This window comes from Callospermophilus lateralis, chromosome 20 (genome assembly GCF_048772815.1).
Source record: "Callospermophilus lateralis isolate mCalLat2 chromosome 20, mCalLat2.hap1, whole genome shotgun sequence".
Lineage (NCBI taxonomy): Eukaryota > Metazoa > Chordata > Mammalia > Rodentia > Sciuridae > Callospermophilus > Callospermophilus lateralis.
The window spans coordinates 3,068,602-3,089,875 of record NC_135324.1 but is presented as its reverse complement, the minus strand read 5'-3'; the positions used below and the strand labels follow the sequence as shown (position 1 = coordinate 3,089,875).

The following is a 21,274-nucleotide window of genomic DNA, read 5'->3' as shown; positions in this document are numbered from 1 at the left end:
AGCGTCCGGGAAGCCGCGCTGAGGGGCCCCCCCTGGCCGCCCGCGCGCGACATTATCTCCTTTCTAATGAGACTCGGGGCGGAGACACCCGGGAGGGGACACAGAAAGGGGAAATAGCAGAAAATAACCTCCCTGCAGCCCCGCCCGGCGGACACCACCCCCCCCTGCCCCCGCCCCTGGCGCCTGTGGCCCATCGGCCCTGCGGGGACCCAGCCGTCCCCTCGGAGGGACCTGGGGAGCGAGCCAGGCAGGGCGCCGCCGGCCTTCCGCCCCGAGGCTGGCCTCTGCAGCGCGGGAGAGGCCCAGGTTAAGAGGTGGGAGGGGCCGGGTGGCTTTGGGCCGGGCCCTGATGCGCCCTGGGTCTCCGTTTTCCATCTGTAAAAGGGACCCCAAGGGTCAAAGTGACAACATCCCAGAGAAGTGGCCCCGTGCCCCCGTGAAAGGGGGCTGCAACCCTGTTCCCAGGGAGGAGACTGGCGCATGGGTGGGATTCATTGATGAGCCTCATTCAGGAGGTCCCCAGCGCACCAGCCTCTTGGAACAGCCATCAGGTCCCAGAATAATAAACAGAGGCCACATTTAGTGATTACGCACCAGCCCCCACCTCTCCCTCCCGCACCTTCTAAGCCCTTTCTGTTTTAGCACATTTGATGGTGACAGCAACCCTATCAGATTAGGACGAGTTGCCAACACCCTTTATTTAGCCATGGAAAAACTGAAGTACAGAGAGGGTGGGTAACTAGCTCAGAGTCACACAGTCAGAGAGCCAAAGAAGCCCACGTGGCAACCCTAACCAGCTCAGGGACCCTGTGTGGTGCCTCTGAAGGTTTCGGTTTGGAGAGGGGTGGTCCTCGGGGGTTGAACTTAAGGGCACTAGACCACGGAGCCACATCCTCAGCCCTATTTTGTGTTTTATTTAGAGACTGGGTCTCACTGAGCTGCTTAGGGCCTCGCTAAATTGCTGAGGCTGCGATCCTCCTGCCTCAGCCTCCTGAGCCACTGGGATGACAGGCCTGAGCCACGGGTTCCCCCTGCCCCAGGTCCCTCCAGCCACCTGCAGCACCTGCTAGCTCCCGTGGGTCTCAACCTCTGTCTCTCTGTGTCCCCTCTCCAGTGGCTTCTCCTCCGTGGTCGCTCTGGGCGCGAGCATCATCTGTAACAAGATCCCAGGCCTGGCCCCCAGACAGCGGGCGATCTGCCAGAGCCGGCCCGACGCCATCATCGTCATCGGAGAAGGCTCCCAAATGGGCCTAGACGAGTGTCAGTTTCAGTTCCGCAATGGCCGCTGGAACTGCTCAGCGCTGGGGGAGCGCACCGTCTTCGGGAAGGAGCTCAAAGTGGGTACGTGCTCACCCCAACACCCCAGGCGGGGGTCTTAGGGGCTCGGAGGGACACCGGCATGCTCTTGGGAGACTTCTAGAATGCCATGCGAGAATCCCCTTCAATAGGGGGCACATCACTTGAACCCGGGAGTCAGGACGGCAGGCTCAATTGCAAACCACCCAATCGGTGGGTGCAAATGTCCGGGGGTTCGTAAAAAGTGTTCGTGCTGTTGGAAACTGGAGGCCCCAGCATTTGAAATGAGCGATGGCACCTCAAAATAGGGATTTTCCTGCTTCTCTGAATAATTGGCCCATAGTCCCACCGGGGTGTGATGGAGCTGAGACTGCAGCTTGCAGCAGATGGCCCCCGGGCAGCCCCTTTGTTGCCGCAATCCCCACCACTCCCTGTTGTGCCGGTGACGGATCCACCTGGTGCCTTACGATCCAGACTTTGCAAGCCCTGTGTTCTGGGGACGGGGCGTGTGCGGTGACGTGCGCCCGCCACACACAGGCGTGCCGGCAGACGCAGGCCCAGAGTGTTAGTTGAGCCACACGTTTGACATCTGAGGCAATCGCGAGAAGATTCTAGAAGGAAGGCGGTGGAGAACAATACTGGTCTCCAGGAGGCCCTGGCCCGTGGGGAAGGGCCACGCAGAGTATCTTTCCACCTGTGGGCACTTGGGCACCAAGAGTGCAGTAAACCCTTCTCTGCCCCTAGGGACCCTCCCTGAGAGTCAGGGCAGGTCAGATTTGGGGACTTGGGGTCCAGCCTGGAGCCCATCCATGCACCTTTCTAAGATCTTGCTGGTCCAGAAACTTGAGCCCCACATCCCCTGCCCTTCCTCTCCCTCTTCCCGACCTGAGGGCTCACCTTTGCAGGTGGGAAACTGGACCCCAGGGAGAGGCAGTGGAGGTGCTGCCCCCCCACCCCCACCCCCTAGGGACTCCAGTTGAGGTCACTAAAATCTCCGTCTCCTCCTGAGCCTCTCCTGGCTTCTGACCTGTCTGCCTCCTGCTCAGACCGCTTGCCTCCCAACCAATCCTCATTTCTGGGGCTCTGAGTTCAGGCTCTACGGCTTTGCGGATGCACGATGTGACCGGTGAGGAAACCGAGGCTCAGAGGGACTTGACCAAAGTCACACGCCTGTCATCCCTGTGGCTCAGGAGGCTGAGGCAGGAGGATCGCAAGTTGGGAGGCCAGCCTCAGCCACTTAGTAAGGTTCTGAGCAACTCAGGGAGACCCTGCCTCTAAATAAAATAGAAAATAGGGCTGGGGAGGGGGCTCAGGGGTCAAGGGCCCCTGAGTTCAATCCCCAGTATCGCCCCCCCCCCCAAAAAAAAAGAAGAGGCGCTCTAGCAGGCTAGGCAGGTAGAGGTGACCGAGGAAAATTCAGACCAAAAGAGGAGCCCCGGAAAAACCCATGAGATAGCGATGCTCCCGCCACCTGGAAGGGAGTGGGGGCTGGAGCCAGGAGACAGGTGGGGTCTCTCCCTGGTATTTGGCGGGAGGTGTTGGAGGATTTTGTCTCTGGGTCTGGATGCCAAAGCTTGGCCTGAACCATATGAAATTGCCGCTCTTCGGGGATTATTGACTTACCCAATCGGCAGCTTCATAGGATCCAGTCTAATTCTGGAAGGTGCATTGGTACAGAATCCATTCATTTGGTCACGCATTTACCAAATGTCTACGGGGCGGCCACCGTGACTGGAGGCCACAAGATCTCCGCAAGGGTGTGCCGAGGAAAAGAATGAGGCCGGCTGGGCTGGGCAGGGAAGGCCCTGGTGAGTCCTCCCAGGCAGGAGGGGATGGGGGCTGGCTACATCGGGACTCTGGTCCTCACGGGGTGGCCTCTTGGAGATAACACAGTCACCCAGGGCCGCTCTCTGACGGCGGGGACCAAGGGTGGTGGCGTTGGACTTCTGGAGCCTGGGCACTCTCTGAGCCACAGGGCATTGGCTTGTCTTTGAAAAGCCTTCCCCGAAGCTCCACCCCCATACCATCTGCCTACATCTCATTGGCCAGAACCAGTCACATGGCCATGCCTAGCTACAAGGGCTGCTGGGAAATGTAGTTTTCTTTGTAGAGCCACCATGAGAAGGGCTTGGGCTCTCAGAGCGAGGGGGAAGGGGAGAGGGACGTGGGGTGGGCAGCTGGCCCTCAGGTTCTTCGCCCTGTCCTCCCCACCCGACCCTCCACCATGGCCCTCAGTTTGGGCTGGCTCCTTGGTTCATCTTCCTTCCGGGGCCTCCTGCCTAGATCAAGGCCCCCAGCAACAGCAGGTCCAGTCCCCCTTGGATGCTGGTCCCCAAGCTCCACTCAGGCCACCTCCGCCAAAAGGGGGACTTTATGAATGCCCAAGAACTAGAAAGCCAGGGCGTGGGGCTGGCCTTCAGGATGACCTGGGCCAGAGGGAGCATGGCCTTCAACTCCCCCAGAGCCACGTCTTGGGACAGCAGGATGACCTTCGCCAGCCCAGGGCCACAACGACTGGCTCCGGTGGCCAGCAGGGCCCGTGCGTCCATCCCAAGTCAGCCACCGAGGCCACAGGCCGCATGCTGGTGTTGGCCACGCCTGTTGGCTGCATCCTGATGGTCTCTTGGGGACAGACTGGCTGCCTGTGCCCAAGCCCCTCAGCCTGGGACATCAATGGGGGCCACTGGTCCCTCACCCCCGAGGCTGCAAGTTCAAGGTCACGGTGCGGCAGGGCTGGTTTCCCTGCGGCTGGGATAAGGCTGCTATGTCCTCGGTGCCCTCACAGAGTCTGCCCTCAGCCAGTGCCCTGGGGCTCTCGTGTCCTTGTCCCCTTTGGCTTAAGAACAATCGATGGCCTCAGGTGCCACCCTAATGGCCCCATTTTAACTTAACCGGGTCTTCAAAGACCTTCTCTCCAGTTGCAGTGGCATTTGGGGATCCCAGGGGTCGGGGTGGGGGTCCAGCCTTCAACATGTGCGTGTAACTCAGTCCATGGCCACAAGTGACCAGACGGCGGCAGGGTCCAGCACAGTGCGGGGTGGGAGGGGTCTCAGAGGTGACACGGCCAAGATGGGCAGTGATCTGGCCAATGGGTCTTGAAGGATGGAAAGAAACTTGATGACCAATCAGTGGGACCCCAGGCAGAGAGAACAGAGAGGTGTGTGTGTGTATGGGGGGGTCTTCAGGAGGCGGGGCTATGGCAGGAGGCGTGGCTATGACAGGAGGCAGGGCTATGGCAGGAGGCGGGGCTATGGCAGGAGGCGGGGCTATGGCAGGAGGCGGGGCCATGGCAGGAGGCGGGGCCATGGCAGGAGGCGGGGCCATGGCAGGAGGCGGGGCCATGGCAGGAGGCGGGGCCATGGCAGGAGGCGGGGCTCGGCTGACATGGTAGGCTAGCTACCAGGGTCTTGGATACTGGGGACTTAACCCAGGGGCACCTGGCCACTGAGCCCCGTCCCCAGCCCTGTTTTGTGTTTTATTTAGAGACAGGGTCTTGCTGAGCTGCTTAGGGCCTTGCTAAGTGCCTGAGGCTGGCCTCCAATTTGCGATCCTCCTGCCTCGGCCTCCTGAGCCGCTGGGATGACAGGCGTGGGCCCCTGCGCCCGGCTCTGTGCTGTGTCTTGGTTGTGCCCTTGGGAATATTGTCCATCTCTCTGGCCAGAAGGAAGGTCCCCAGGGAGCAGAGGCCTCTGACACAGTGCCTGGGATGTGGAGGGGACAGTGAGGACAGTGGGCTTCATGGACATTGCCCCCCCCCACCTCCACCCCCGTGGTGCTGAAGCCGGCCCCTCCCCCAGCTCCTCTCTGGAGCAGGGTGGGGACAAGGGGCACCTGGGAGAGGCACCCGGGTGGTGGTGGGTCCCTGTCCCCGCCCACATCATGCAGATCTCTAGTCAGCGGCCTCCTCCTCCAGGAAGGTGTCCTGGACCATCCCTCCCAAGACAGCCCCCCAAAAGCTCCGCAGGGCACCCCTGCTGCCCTCTTCTCAGTCCTCACCACTTGCACCGGGGACCTGAGTTACCTTTGTCACATGTGTCCAACAGGTGGGCTTCTGCCCACCCTGAGGCTCCTGGTCTCTTCCTGGCACACAGTGGGTGCTCCTGGTCTCTTCCTGGCACACAGTAGGTGCTCCTGGTCTCTTCCTGGCACACAGTAGGTGCTCCTGATCTCTTCCTGGCACACAGTAGGTGCTCCTGGTCTCTTCCCGGCACACAGTGGGTGCTCCTGGTCTCTTCCCGGCACACAGTGGGTGCTCCTGGTCTCTTCCCGGCACACAGTAGGTGCTCCTGGTCTCTTCCCGGCACACAGTAGGTGCTCCTGGTCTCTTCCTGGGACATAGTAGGTGCTCCTGGTCTCTTCCTGGCACACAGTAGGTGCTCCTGGTCTCTTCCTGGCACACAGTGGGTGCTCCTGGTCTCTTCCCAGCACACAGTAGGTGCTTACAGAACACTGACGAGTGCTTGGCCAGCCAGGCCAGTTCCTGTCCCCACTGTGTCCCCGGTGCTCTGAGACCTGGCAGACGGAACCTGGTTTCATTATCTTAGCACCTCGCAGTTGCTGGGGCTGGCTTTGCACTCGCGATCCTCCTGCCTCAGCCTCCTCAGCCTCAACCCTGGCGGGGCAAAGTCCCCTTGAAGACTGATTTGACCAGGGGACGAGGGGCCACTGAGGCCTGGAGGGAGCTCATGTGGCCGAGGTCCAGCTGCACTGGGGGGGGGGACCAGATGTGAACCCCGGTTACCGTCCTCCAGGGCCTGCGTGTGGCCACCTGGGGCTCCCTGTCCCTCCCTGGAGGGACAGGAAGGACATTCCCAGGTGGACCCAGCTGCATGGGGAAGGGAAGGGCAGGCTGGGGCGGGCGCTGCCCATGGGTGGACAGGCCACCATGTGCCCCGGCCGGGCCACCCGGGAGAGGCCGGGGACAGAGGTGGGCGGGAACGGGGTGGGGACCTGCCCACACCCCTCCCCCGCCGCAGCCCGGACCCCTCCTCATTTTCCGGCCGGGGACTCCCTGGTCCCCCTGCACAGGAACAGCCCCACGTGGCTGCTGGCCCAGAGGGGCGGTGAGTGGCCAGGGCACGGGGCTGGAAAGAAGGACATTTTTCCATCTGTTTTCCGGACTGTCACGGAGGCCAGCCGCTGTGACCCGGAGGACGCCCACCCTGGCCCTCGGCTGGGAACAGCAGAGAGACGAAGAGAAGGACCTGGGGGTGTCCGGGGTTCCCAGCCAGACCCCGTGGACATGCCCAGAGTGTCCCCACCAGCCAGCTGGCCGTGTCCTGCTGGGGACTCTGAGGTCACAGACGGGCAGCTGAGACTCAGGGAGGCTGTGGCCTTGCTCGGGGTCACCCAGCGAGACAGGAGGATAGACAGCAAGCTCCGTCTCATCCCAGGCCTGAGCTGACGTCCCCCTGTCCCCGGGGCTGGCCTTGAGATGTAGATGGGTGGAGGATGAGGGAGGGGGCTGGGCACGGTGGTCCACGCCTGTCATCCCAGCAGCTCGGGAGGCTGAGGCAGGAGGATCGCAAGTTGGAGGCCAGCCTCAGCCACTAGGTGGCCCCCAGAGCCGGGCAACACCGTCAGGTCCCCGGAGCCCTCTGGAATGGGTGGGGATAGCAGGTGACCTCCAGGGACATCACCTCCCAGTGTCCTGACTTCTACCAGGGACCTCCCAGGACTTGGGCCTTGGGGGCCAGGAGGGCGGGGCCCGAGGGGGACACTGCCGGACTTGGGGCCTGAACCCCGTCTCGTCCACCTTCTAGACAGGGGACCACATGGGTTTTCTCCTCGGAGCCTGTGGACTGTAGGGTCCCAGAGAGCGGAACCTGCCTCAGGGACGGTCACAGAACCTCGCAGAGAGCTGCGTATGCATCTGGTGCCTAATGGATGCCCAACACCTGGGACCTCCCCTCCACCCCCACCCCGACTCCCCACGACCCTCCAGGCCTCCGGTCACCCCTGGCAGGACGGGCAGGGGCTGGAGTTTAGCACAGACTGGTCAGAGCCTCTCTGACCCTCAGTTTCTTCATCTGCAAGACGGTGACGCTGGTGTATCCAAGAGCAAGTGAGAGTGATTCAGGAAGGACCGGCTGGGCCTCTTTGGGGTTTTTTTGTGGGTTTTATTTTTTTTTTTCTTGATACCAGGGATTGACCCCAGGGCCACTTAGCCACTGAGCCCCGTCCCCAGCCCTATTTTCTATTTTATTCAGAGACAGGGTCTCACTGAATTGCTCAGGGCCTCGCTAAGTGGCCGAGGCTAGCCTCCACCTTGCGATCCTCCTGCCTCAGCCTCCCGAGCCACCGGGTTACCGGCATGGGCTACCGCCCCCTGCAGCTGGCTTGGTCTCCGGGGACAGGATGAGCCAGCTGGGAGGACCGAAGCCACAGTCCGGCCATTTCCTCATGACCTGCAGTGTTGTCCACTGCTCTGGGGACTTGGCCGGGCCACCAGCTGGAGGGCAGCAGGAGGGGAGGCCAGTGCCTTCAGAATGGGGCGGGCAAAGCCAGGGGACAGGCCAGGCTCCCGCCCCCTCCCCCGCTGCCACACTGCACTCTGGTGACGGGGACGCAGTCTCCCCGCAGCTGCTGCCCCTCGGGTTAGTGGGGACAGTCCATGGTCTGGTCAGGGTGTCTGCGGGCCGGGTGGGCAGCTGTGCGATAGCCCATGTCGAGGTCACGTCCTTCTGCCCCGTGCTGTGACCTCGGTGGCTTTTTGACCACCCTAATAACCCGAGTCCTGTTATCACCCCATTTTATAGTGGAGCAAATGGGCACAGAGAGGTTAGGTGACCCACTCAAGGTCACACAGCAGGAAAGTCCAGGAAGAGCCACCCATCCCCCCCCTTCTCATTGTTCGTCCAGGGGGTCTGACCTTGACCTTGACGTCCCCCAGGGTTTCCTGTGTGCGTGCTCAGTGTGTGCTCAGGTAATGCCCTTTGCGAGTCTCAGAGGCGGAGGGACAGTTGAGGGGGTGGGCGGGGCCCAGAGTGCCAACTTTGGGGACGTTTGCTGAGCCAGGCACCAGGCTGAGCCCTGTCCTCAGCCTCCTCGGGGACACCGATCAGGTAGTCACTGGCCTCATCCAGGAGGCCAGGAATGGAGGCCAGGTCTTTGGGGGAGGCCGTGGCCTCGCCGCCGGGCCTCCTCCCCAGGACCTGGGGTCCTTCCACGAAGCCCGCTCCACAGCCCGTCCCTCTGTCCCCCGCCCAGGGAGCCGGGAGGCGGCCTTCACCTACGCCATCATCGCGGCGGGCGTGGCCCACGCCATCACGGCGGCCTGCACCCAGGGCAACCTGAGCGACTGCGGCTGTGACAAGGAGAAGCAGGGCCAGTACCACCGCGACGAGGGCTGGAAGTGGGGCGGCTGCTCGGCCGACATCCGCTACGGCATCGGCTTCGCCAAGGTCTTCGTGGACGCCCGGGAGATCAAGCAGAACGCCCGCACGCTCATGAACCTGCACAACAACGAGGCCGGCAGGAAGGTGGGCCGCGCGGCGTCCGGCAGCCTCGGGGCGCCCCGAGGCACCGCCTGTGCCCCGGAGGGGTCACGCTCGGGGTCCCTGAGGGCCGCTCTGGGGTCACTCGGCCCCATGGAGGGGTGCGGGTGGGCTCATGCTGTGCAGAACTGGAAGGGAGGGTCCACGGGGTCACCTGCCTGAGCAGCCAACCTGTCCTGGGTCATCTTAACTAAGGTCTGCGGCGCAAAACAGAGAAGGTGAATGTCCCCTGGCGATGATTCTGAGCTCTGGAGAGGGTCTGTGAGCCAGGGTGGGAGGGCTCGGCGCCTGCTGGATCTGGGGACTGACCATGGCTGTAAAAGGACACGTAAGGCCACCATCACCAGGGCGCGGTGACCACACCTCTAATCCTGGTGGCTTGGGAGGCTGGCCTCCACCTTGTGATCCTCCTGCCTCAGCCTCCCGAGCTGCTGGGATGGCAGGCATGGGCCATCGAGCCGGGCTGGACCCGTACGTTGTGATGGCTGCCGTCGAGGGACGAGCTAAGGGTCCCGCGGCTCGCAGAAGCAACGTGACCCCTGTCCGGTCTCCCTGCCTCCCACCCCATCCTGTCCCCTGCTGAGTCACGCAGGGAGGCCGCTCCCCTGAGCTGCCCCAGGGTGACCTCCTGGGGTCACCTTGAGGCCCTGCAGGTCCATGGCTGGGGGCCCCTGTCCAGGGTCCTCGGCTATTTCTTCCTCCTTCTCTCTGGGGTTGGGTCCCCTCAGGTCATGGGTCACAGGTCACAGCAGCAGTGACCTCCATCCCCCTGCGGCGCTGACCTTATCTGTCCACCTGTTAGGGCCGAGCTGAGAATTAAAGCAGTAGATACCGCAGAGCTGCAGGCGGGGGGACAGGAGGAGGGACGGGAGGAGGACGTCACCTGTCCTGCGGTGTCCCCTCCTCCTCAGTCTGTAAGCTGGCTGGGGACCCAGCCTCCCGGGGACGATGACAAAGCGTATTCCAGACCCTGGTGCAGGGGGTGGGCACCTGTGGGTGCAGTTCCCGCTGACGTCACGGGGCTTGGGCTTGGGTCACTAGAAACCCCCCGCCCACGTCCCGGCAGGTGGCCTGGGGGAGGCAGGTCTGGGGCTGGAGGCCCGGAGGCTGCAGAGGCTGGTGTGGGACCCTCAGGGCGGGTCCCCGGGTCCGAGCACGTCCCTCCAGCACGTTTCACCTTCTGTGTGGACACAGGCGTCACTCAGCTGCCGAGGCCGGCCTCCCACTCTCCATCCTCCGGCCTCAGCCTCCCGAGCCGCTGGGATGACCGGCGCGGGCCACCGCACTTTGGGCAGCGGGGAAGGGAACTGCCCATGACTTGCGCCCTCCAGGGGACTCAGTCTAGTCCAATCAGCTAACAGGGACCAGATGGTGACTTGGGGCTGCGCGCCAGGGGACAAGCGGTCAGGGTGAGGGGTGGTGAGGCCGGGGAGGCCGGAGGCACTCGGAGCCTTGGAAGTCGGCTCCGGGAGTCAGATCCTGTCACACAGGACTCGTGGGGACTTCCTGTGGCAGGGCCCCGGGGACAGGGCCGAGAGGAAAGAGGGGACTCTGGTGGCTCAACTCAGCTGGGTCTTGGCGCAGGTGAAGAGGAGGCCACTTGGGAAGCCTGGCCTGCAGGAAGGCCCCTGGGGTGGCCGAGGGCGCCTTGGCCAGGGTCAGGAGCCGAGCTGAGGCCGTGGGCACTGGATGAGGAAGAGAAATGGGTGCCCCCGGGTGCTGGTGCGGGGCGTGGAGCCGGCTGCAGGTCCGGCTGTCTCAGGCTGCAGGTGCCGGGACCCTCGCGCTACGGAGGCTCCTGGCTGGCGGCCCCCAGGGGAGGTGGCCATGACACGTGGACCGCTGACAGGTCCAGCCCCCCCTGTGGCCTGGGAGATGGGACCCAGATGCGCTTGAGAGTCTAGAAAACGTCCCCCGGGGTGGCCCGGAGCCGACCTCCTGCTATTTCTGCAACCTCTACCCCGGGGACAGGGGTGGCCAAGTCCCCAAGATGCCAGGCCGGCTCTGGGGGCCTGGGCAGCCCCTTCCAGGGCCTGGGACCGCAGAGCAGCCGGGGACGGCGGGGCTGGACGGGGCTGGTCCTGCTGGAATGCGCCACTGCCCGGGGGCAGGTGAGCTCAGGGGGTTGGAATGCCACCCGGGGTCCCCTCCCGGCCCTGCCCAGGCTCTTGCGCATGGAGGGCTGCGGTCTTGTCCCTTCCTGTCCTCCCGGTCTGGTCTGGGTGCTCCTGGGGAGCTGGAGTCCCAGTGCTCAGCCCCTGGCCACTGGGGCGGGGCCCAGATAAGGCCGGCGGAGCTATCTCCTCGCCGCGTCCTGAGGGCCACTTGCATATTTGACCAGAAAGAGTGGTCAGCTAAGAGGGACCAGATGGTGACTCCGGGCACGTCAAGGGCCTGAGCGGCCGAGCCCCACCTCCCCGGGCCACCTGCATTCGGGGACAGAAGTGGGCAGATCTCCTGCCTCGGGGACCTTAGAACCACCGCCCCCGTAAGGGTTCATTTCTGTGACATGAGGCTGGGGAGGACCCGGGGTCCTGAGGACCACCAGACCCCCAGGTCCTGTCCGGTTGCCCTCCCTGCTCCCAACTGGGGTGAGTCAGGCTATTTCTACCTCAGGACCTTGGCACATGCCGCGTCTGCCCCCCCCCCCCCCGGGAGGCGCCTTTCCCCTTCAAACCTTCGCGTCAGTAGCTCCGACTCTGTCCCCAGGTAACACGGACCCCCTGTCCCAGCTCCCACCATTCCAGTCCCTCTGGGGGACCTTTCCTGTGACCCATCTTGAAGGGGCTTCAGCAGGTGTCCGTCTCAGGTCTGGCCTATTTGGGGAGGCTAACTCCGGCCTCCCCGCCCAGCCTCTGCTGCCCCATGAAGACACCCGCTTCTGGGACATTCCCAAGAACCCGCCACCTTGTTGTGCGGCTAGAGGCGCTTCCCCCTGGGGGCTCCCGGGTCCACGCACGGGAGACTGGGCCAGGCTCAGAGAGAGAGAGCGGAGAGGCAGGATTCGCACCCGGGACCGCCCCGGCTCAGCCTCCCTCCGGCTCCTGTGAGGGGCCGGTGTGCCTGAAGGGCCGAGGTGGCACTAGGAGCTCTCCTGTGGGCCGGTGGGGGACCTGGGCGGTGGCCAGACCCACAGGAAAGAGCCAGGACAGGCCCCCGGGACAGAGGACTGGGGGAGAGGGGGACAGAACTCACACCGGGAAGTGGCCTCGTTAGTGGCCGCGAGGATGCAGGTCACTGGACGGGCAGCGCTCGCGGCAGGGGGCTCCTCTGAGCCCCAAGAGCCCCGAGGACCCCTGTGAGGAGCGGTCTCTGTCCTCTCCGTCCTGCGGATGGGACAATGGAAGCACAGAGAGGTCAAGCAAGTTGCCTGGGGCTGCCCAGCGGACAGGTGCTACCCTGGGATCCCAACTCAGCCCTCAGCCACCTACAGGCCGCAGGGGTCTTGGACCCGGCTCAGCCTCCCCGCATCTTCCCCAGGTCCTGACACCCTAGGTTCCCCGGTGGCCTGGAGATCCTCAGGTCCCCCGACTTGGGGGCGCGTGGGGACTATAGTTCCAGCATCAGGTGACTCAGGGTGGGGACCCTCCCCGTGGGGCTGCGTCCTTGCTCTTTGCTGCTTCCTGTGTGTCCTTGGGTAAGTCTCTTGGCCTCTCTGTGCCCCGGCCTTCCCACCTGAGACAGGGCCGTAACCACAGGGTGTCGCGGTGGCTGACGGAGGGGACGCGTCCGGGGCGGTGACCACAGTCCAGGTGGCTGTTCAAGCTGACGTCCCTCGGAGTGGCCTCGCGCCAGCCCAGGGGTCTCAGTGCCAGCCACGTGACGTCCCCCGGGGCCATTCCCAGGGTGGCTTCTGGCCCCCGCAGCCGGGGGCTCCTTTGAAACCGGCCGGGGAGGGAGGGGACAGGGTGAGGCCCAGGGAGAGTGGGGCTCAGTTACACCTCGGTGAGAGCAAGTCAAAAGGCGTCCAAGGGGACAATCGCCTCCTTTGTCCCCAGGAGGGGACCGAGACTCCTGGGTGTTATCAAATCTGCAGGGGGGAGGGGCGGGAGGGGACCGGGCGGGAGGGGCGGGGGGTGTCCCGGAGCCAGGGCCAGGGGATCTGGAGGACCTGGCTCCCCGAGCCGGCAGCTGCCACTGTCCCTAATCCTGGTCACTTTGGTGTCTCTTGAGGAGAATCCCCGGGGCCATGATGTCCCTGAGAAAGACCTCGGCCTGGCGGGGGGACTGTCCAGGGGGCCGTCCAGGGAGGGACTAGAGTAGCATCGCAGGCTCCGGGGACACCATGGAGGGGCAGGTCCAGCTGTGTCCCATCCCTCGGGTCCCCTGGCCCATCTCTCCGGGTGACCCTGGGTCTTTATTCTTGGACGCTTGCCCCTGGACAGCGCCCCTCTGGGTGACGGGGTCCTGGGTCCACTCTTCAGGCCGAGGCTGGCAGTGAGCTCCTGTCCCCTGGGCGTGGAGAGTCCTGGCCGGAGGCCGTGGGGGCCGCGGGTCACACCCTGCTCTGGCTCGGGGAGGACTGGGTTGGGCCTCTGTTCTGGGCAGGGAGGCCGCGAGTTTCCATCACAGCCCCGACTGGGCGGCCTGTCACTGTGCCACCTCAGCTTGGCCCTGGGGGGAGAGGCCAGGAGGAGGCCACGTCCCCCTCAGATCTGGTGCAGACTGAGACAGTGCCCACAGAGGGCGGGGGGGCAGCCGGGCCTGGGATCCCAGCAGCTCGGGAGGCTGAGGCAGGAGGATCGCAAGTCGGAGGCCGCCAGCCTCAGCCACTTAGCGAGGCCCTGAGCAGCTCGGGGAGACCCTGTCTCTCAATAAAATAGAAAAAGGGGCTGGGGATGGGGCTCAGGGGTCGAGGGACCCCGAATTCAATCCCTGGGACCAAAAAAAAAAATATAACAACAACTTGAACTTGACTCCAGACTTTTCCTGACCCCCCCCAAGAACCGCAGCCCAGTGCCCCCCACAGCGTCTTTCCAAATTCCACGCTCCCTGCCGAGGCCCCTCTGCACCCCTATAACTACCTACACCCCCCAGCCACTGGCCCAAGCCACCAATGTCACTTTCCAAGTCCCTGCTTGGCCTCCTGTGGTCTTCAAATGGAAGTTCGACCCTCTCCTTTGCCCACAGCCTCACGATGGTGCCCATCGTTCTGAATAGATGGTAAAGGCGTCACCAGGGCCTGACCTGGGTCCCCTGCTCTTTTGCCATCCTTGCCTGGCCCCTCCGTCCCACCGAACACTGGCCTCCTCAAACATACCGGGTCCCTCCCTACCCCAGGACCTTTGCACTTGCCATCTCCCCTGCCTGAATGGCTATCGCCCCACGTCCAACCCCCCCTCACCTCCCGTCTCTGCTCAAATGTCACCTCTCAAGGAGGCCCTTCCCACCACCCTATTTGGACCGGCCTCCCCTCTGCCGGCCACTTCCTGTCTCCTCGTGTTGTTTGTGGACAGAGCGCTGTGGCCACCTGACATAACATTGGAGGTTTGCCAGGGAATCCCTGCGTGGCTGGGGACGGCCGAGCCAGGGCCACCCGTGTTCGGCCCCAGCCTCTGCCTTCAGGACTGGCTCCGGGGACCCGCGGTGTAGAGGTCTTACTTCAGACGCCCCCAGCCCCGTGCTGCCCTGGGTCCTCCCTGTGGACTCAGGGGGCCCGTGCCCAAGGGGACCCGGGAAGGGGCTCCCTCTGACAGACGAGGGGACCGAGGCCCACAGGGTCCCGGACTCCAGGTCGGGGCTGGTGCCCAGAGCGGGGGGCCTGGGGCCCGCTGCCCGACTCCTTTGTCCACTCACGCGGTCACCCAGGGCCTCCAGAGGCCTTCTGTGCGGTGGCTACGAGGCTGTGGCCACAACAGGGAGAGCGTGTCTCTTCAACGACCTTCTCCTGAGACCTACTATGCGCAGTTCGGTTTTAGGCACAGGGACTCAGGGACAAAGAGAGCGTTTCTGCTCCCCAAGGGCTGACGTCCCAGAGAGGGAGAAGGGGACTCGCGGCCCGAGGCAGGGACCTGGAGGGGGCGGAGGGCACGGGGACCCAGGATGATGGCATCTGCTTAGGGACCGGCTTAAGTGCGTGGATGGCGAGATGGGAGGGTGGGGGTGGGTATGTGGGTTAACGGACGGGCAGACGGATGGATGATGGAGGGATGGATGGGTGGGTGGATGATGGACAGATGATGGATAGGTAGATGGATAGATGGGTGGGTGGGTGGATGGATGGACAGACGGATGATGGAGGGATGGATGGATTAGTGGGTATATTGATGGACAGATGGATGGATGATGGATGGATGGGTGGGTGGATGGATGGATGGACAGATGGATGGATGGATGATGGAGGGATGGATGGACATATGATGGATAGGTAGATGGATAGATGGGTGGGTGGGTGGGTGGATGAATGGGTAGATGCATGAGTGTGTGGATGGATGATTGGATGGGTGGGTGGGTGGATAAGTAGGTGGATGGATGGATGGGTGGATGCTAGATGGATGGGTGGATGGGTGTGTGGATGGATGGTGAGTGGATGATTGGATGGGTGGGTGGGTGGATGGTGGATGGATGGTGGATGGATGGTGGATGGTGGATGGATGGTGGATGGTGGATGGATGGTGGATGGTGGGTGGATGGGTGGGTGGGTGGATAAGTAGGTGGATGGATGGATGGGTGGATGCTAGATGGATGGGTGGATGGGTGTGTGGATGGATGGTGAGTGGATGATTGGATGGGTGGGTGGGTGGATGGTGGATGGATGGTGGATGGATGGTGGATGGTGGATGGATGGTGGATGGTGGATGGATGGTGGATGGTGGGTGGATGGTGGATGGTGGGTGGATGGGTGGGTGGGTGGATGGTGGATGGATGGTGGATGGATGGTGGATGGTGGATGGGTGGGTGGGTGGATAAGTAGGTGGATGGATGGATGGGTGGATGCTAGATGGATGGGTGGATGGGTGTGTGGATGGATGGTGAGTGGATGATTGGATGGGTGGGTGGGTGGATGGTGGATGGATGGTGGATGGATGGTGGATGGTGGATGGATGGTGGATGGTGGATGGATGGTGGATGGTGGGTGGATGGGTGGGTGGGTGGATAAGTAGGTGGATGGATGGATGGGTGGATGCTAGATGGATGGGTGGATGGGTGTGTGGATGGATGGTGAGTGGATGATTGGATGGGTGGGTGGGTGGATGGTGGATGGATGGTGGATGGATGGTGGATGGTGGATGGATGGTGGATGGTGGATGGATGGTGGATGGTGGATGGATGGTGGGTGGATGGTGGATGGTGGATGGATGGTGGATGGATGGTGGATGGATGGTGGGTGGATGGTGGATGGATGGTGGATGGTGGATGGATGGTGGATGGATGGTGGATGGTGGATGGATGGTGGATGGATGGTGGATGGATGGTGGATGGTGGATGGATGGTGGATGGTGGATGGATGGTGGATGGTGGATGGTGGATGGATGGTGGGTGGATGGTGGATGGATGGTGGATGGTGGATGGATGGTGGATGGTGGATGGATGGTGGATGGTGGGTGGATGGTGGTTGGATGGGTGTGTGGATGGATGGTGGATGGGTGGGTGGGTGGATGATAGATGGATGGATGGATAGGTGGGTGGATAGGTGGATGGATGGGTGCGTGGATGGATGGATGGATGGGTGTGTGGATGAATGAATGGTGGGTGGATGATTGGATGGGTGGGTGGATGGATGGGTGGATGGGTGCGTGGATGGATGGATGGGTGGGTGGGTGGATGGTGGATGGATAATGGGCAAGTAGATGGATGGATGGGGGTGGATGGGGATGGATGGGTAGGTGGTGGATGGGTAGGTGGTGGATGGATGGATGGATGGATGGGTGGGTGGGTGGATGGGGTGAATATCACATCTGGCTGGCTGGCCCTGAGGACGGTTGGCTGGGTGGACAGATGCATGAGTGGGCAGTCCTGTGGAAGGCTGGCTGGCCGCACCGAGGGGTGAAAAGCTGAGCTCACTGCCGGACAGTTGGCCCTCTTCCCAGTGAGATCACCCGACCCGCCGAGAGAAAGGCCTGAAATCCGCGCGTCCATTCATTCAACAAAGATATTTATTAAGCACCTATTTATGGGTCTGGTGCTCTTTGGGGCTCCGGGATTAGACGCGGCACTGGCCTCTAGGGAGGTGACATTCCAGGGACGGCCAGGACACAAACAAACAGTCCAACGGGCAGAGACTCTATTGTCAGAGAGTGACAAACGCTAGGCACCAGGAGGAGAGGGCACGGGCCGAAGGGACACTATTCGGGTGGCCAGAGAGACCCCCCGTGAGAAGCGAGTGTCCAACAGGAAGGGAGGCACCCGGGGACTCCCACTGGACGGAGCCCCAAGGCCAGAGCAGGAGGAAGGGGGAGGAGGGCCCAGGGAGGTGGGCACGTCACCCCTGGACCCCGCGGGAGGAGTCTGGCTCTGGCTGTGCCCTGGTAGCCCCTGGAGGCCACTGACCCCGGCTGGTGTGCGCAGGGCGAGGTCCCCCGGCCCCCTGGACAGGTTCCCAGTTGGGAGGCTGTCAGCATTTGAATGACCGCTCCGGCTCTCAATGGTTCGCCACTCAAGCGTAAAACAGGCCCTGGGCACATGTGGCACCTCCGAGTGATTTACTTGCTCACCATTTCTATATTTAGTGACCCCTGAATGCTGGTCGGCCCAAAAGAGAGAGGAATTCGCGGGGGGTAACGTCTGACAGGGTTGTTTTGGGTCCTGGGGATGGAACCCCAGGGCGGGGTGCTCAACGACTGAGCCCCTTTTACATTTTATTTAGAGACAGGGGTCTCCCTGAGTGGCTTAGGAACTGGCTAAGTGGCTGAGGCTGGCCTCCAACTTGCGATCCTCCTGCCTCAGCCTCCCAAGCTGCTGGGATTAGGGTGAGGGGAGGCCATGAGGGGTTCCTCCCCGTCCCCCCAGGATGGCGTCAGTGGCTTTATAAGAACAGCAAGTGAGACCCCCAGCTGGTGGCTTGCTCTGTCTCCCCTTGTGGTGCCCCCTCCAGGGACAAGGCCGTCACCAGGTGCCGCACCATGCCATGGGACTCTGCCGGCCTCCAGACCAGGAGCCACATAAAGCCCTGTCCCCTACGGGTCACTTGGGCTGTGGGATTGGGCTGTGGCCAGGCGGGGGTCCAGGGCCTTCTGTATCCTATCACCCTCTTGTGGACACACTGGGGCTGGCCAGTGAGGCTCATTGATGGTAGGAGGGTGGACCCCTGAAGTCACGGAACTCTCGGTGGCAGGGCTGAGAAAAAAGCCCGAGTCCCTCTGAACCCGGGTCTCAGCTTCAGCAGCCCTTCTTAAGAGTTCAAAGCACTTAGGAGCCGGCTGTGGTGGCCCACGCCTGTCATCCCAGCAGCTCAGGAGGCTGAGGCAGGAGGATTAAAAGTTGGAGGCCAGCCTCAGCCACTTAGTGAGGCCCTGAGCAACTCGGTGAGACCCTGTCTCTAAATAAAGTCTAAAAAGGGCTGGGACGGGGCTCAGGGGTTAAACGCTCCTGGGTCAATCCCTGGGACCCAAAAACAAACTCTGAATTCAAAGCACCAAGGAATCGGTTACTCCCCAAGCATCCTCCACCACTTACGCCCGGGGGGAGAGGCCCAGCCTCAGCTGGAGTCTGTCAAGGGATGAGATGACTGTGGTTCCCAGTTGCCCAGCCCCAGAACCTGACTTGACCAGGGGCTGGCCCATCTCTCAGAGGAGGCCTCTCTGCACCCATGTCCCCAGCTGGTCACAGAGCTGACCGACTCCAGCTCCCTGTCCTGGATGCCAGCTTCGGGGGCCCCCGAGCCCCACACGAAATGAGGAAAGGACAGCTCTGTCTCCCTCACCTCATCCCCGTTCCAGGGCGGGGGCCACCCAGGCCACGTCCTGCCAGGGTCTGGGCAGCTCAGGGCGTGGTCAGAGGCCCAGTGTGGTTCAGCCAGGCCCCACCTGCGTCCTCCCCGGGCAGCTCAGCCTTCATCCTCTGTGGAGGGAGCCCGGCCTCTCCCCCCAGATCCCACACCCGGGTGACCACGCGGGCTCCCCACGGGGGCTCTCGTTCATTCACTGTCCCCCGTGCACACAATGTCCCCTCCCCGGAGAGTGGGCTGAGCACCTCCAGAGTGGCAGGTGACCTCTGCGCGCCTCAGGAGCCAGACAGGGAAGTCACAAGCAAGTCACCCAAACCGGCACAATGTGACGGGGTGGCAGAGTGGCGCAGGCCTGGGGCAAGGTCCCGGCGCCCCTCGGGTCGCCAGTCCCTCTGCAGGACACACAGACCTGTTTGGGCCACGTCTCCTGAAGGAAGACGCTGCCTGGCCTCGTGGTCACCCGGCCACAGAGGACAATTCTGGAGGACAGAAGCCCCGTGAGATGTGCGTCTCACAGGCACCCAGCACGAGCCCTGGACGTGGGGACAGTCCACTGGATGGTTCTAGGACAGATTGGGGCCCTCTCCCCCTGGCAGTGGGGGACAGTCCACTGGATGGTTCTAGAAGGACAGACCGGGCAGAGGAACTTCTGAAAACACCAGGTGGGTGGAGCTCTGGGTGGGCGTGGCCCACACTGGGCGGGACCTGTGGTGGACAAGACCTATGATGAGCCTATGGGCGGGCGTCCCAGGTGGGCGTGGTATGGTGATGGGCGGGGCTCCTGGGTGGGTGGGACCTATGATAGAGCCCGATGTCCGTGGTGGGCGGGGCTTGTGGTGAGCCCCCCCCGTGGGCGGGGCCCTGGGTGGGCATGGCATAGCGTAGGCACGGCTGGTGGTGGGCGGGGTCTACGTGGGCGGGACCTATGGTGGAGCCCGATGGGCGGGGCCCGTGGTGGGCAGGGCCTGTGGTGAGGCCCTGATGAGCAGCACAAGGCATAGGCGTGGCTGGTGGTGGGCTGGGGGCATTGTGGGTGGGGCCCTAGTGGGCGTGGCTCCTGGTGGGCGGGGCCCACCCATTCTATAGACATTCTGTAGACAGAGAGGAGAGCTGGGCAGGCTGCATGCATCTGGGGCAGCGACTAAGTCCCAGACCCTGGCGGGACGCTGTGGTCCCCAGTTCCCAGGGATGCTGAGTGACAGCATCCTTTCTTTTTCTTCTTGGACCAGGGACTGACCCAGGGGTGCTCAGCCACCGGGCCCCATCCCAGCTCTTTTTTACACTCTATTAGAGATAGGGCCTCGCTGAGTGGCTGAGGCTGGCCTCCCGCTGGTGAACCTCCTGCCTTGGCCTCCCAAGTGGCTGGGATGACAGGCGAGTGCCACCAGACCTGGCTCAGCTTTTTTTTTTTTTTTTTTAACTGAGTTCATGGGGTCAAAGAGAAACACAGAGGTCATCCCCCACTAAGGGGACTGTCCTGTGGGAACAACCGAGAATGGGCTTGGGGTCTGGCTCTGGTGACATGGCCACCAAGAACCCCTGTGGGCTGTGTCCACGCGGCTGCACATCCCTGGTGTGACCAGAGTCCACCATCACCATCGTCCCTGCAGGAGCCCAGCTCTCTGGCCACTGAGGGAAGAGGGACAGAGCAGGGGACATGTCCCCGAGGCGCTGGGCGGGGCGGGGCACAGGCCAGCAGGCGGTGTGGACACTGGCTCCGCCGTCACCCACGGGGCAGACAGGAACTGAGTCCCAACCATGGGGTCCCTCGGTCACTGCCCTCGGTCATTAGCCAGTGTGTCCCTGGCATCGGCCTAGGGGCTGGGGACACAGCAGGGGACAGAGAGCCCCTGTCCCTGCCCCTGGACTCCAGACGTATGGTGTCCAGCAGGAGAGCGTGGGGTGTTGGACCCTGTGGCTCAGAGGGGACGGGGAGGCCACAGACGTGTCACCAGGCAGTGGAAGGAGAGGGAGCCGTGGGGACAGGGAACCGCAGGGTCACAGGCGAGCACAGGCCCATGTGGGGACAGCAAGAGGCCCGGAGGGACTCAGGAGGCCACAGAGGGAGTGGATGGGGAGAGAGCCAGGGCCCCGTGAAGCCACCCAGTGCCCACAGCCACCGCTGTCCCGCGGTCCTCGGCATCGACCAAGCCCCCGGCTCCCCCACACGGGGACAGTGGAGGGCAGACCCCAGGCGTCCTGTCCTGCCACCCATAAGGCTTTGAAGGTGGATCCCGAGTCACCCCCCCCGCTCTGGCGTCCCCCTGAGCAGGAGGGACAGTGCCCACCGCTGACCGACACCCCATCTCTGTGCTTCGCCCGTTTCTGTTGAAAACGTTGCCAGGCAGGTGGAGGGGCTGCCTCCCTTCAGAGCCTCCATGGGTGAGGCTCAGCCTCCACCCCCGGCCTCCCCCCCTCAAGGCCCCCCACCCAGGGCAGGGACGAAACTGCCCCCTGGTAGCAGGTGAAGGAACCGGGGATGGGGAGGGAAGTGTGGGTGTGGCGGGTCCGTGTCCCTCCCTGACACAGCAGGGTCACCCGGCTGCCTCACTCTGGGCCACAGGCCACGGTTCCCGCCCAAACGGCACTTCGGGGC

General features: G+C 63.2%; 1 protein-coding gene across 1 annotated transcript in view; it reads left to right on the top strand.

The window, feature by feature from the left end:
• The window catches only part of Wnt7a (Wnt family member 7A), a 29,974-nt gene that overhangs the window by 1,331 nt on the left and 7,369 nt on the right, over positions 1-21,274 (top strand). Inside the window, exons 2-3 of the mRNA XM_077106254.1 lie at positions 1,115-1,341; positions 8,506-8,777. Coding sequence (XP_076962369.1) covers positions 1,115-1,341; positions 8,506-8,777 — 499 coding nt within the window. The remainder of the gene's footprint in view (positions 1-1,114; positions 1,342-8,505; positions 8,778-21,274) is intronic.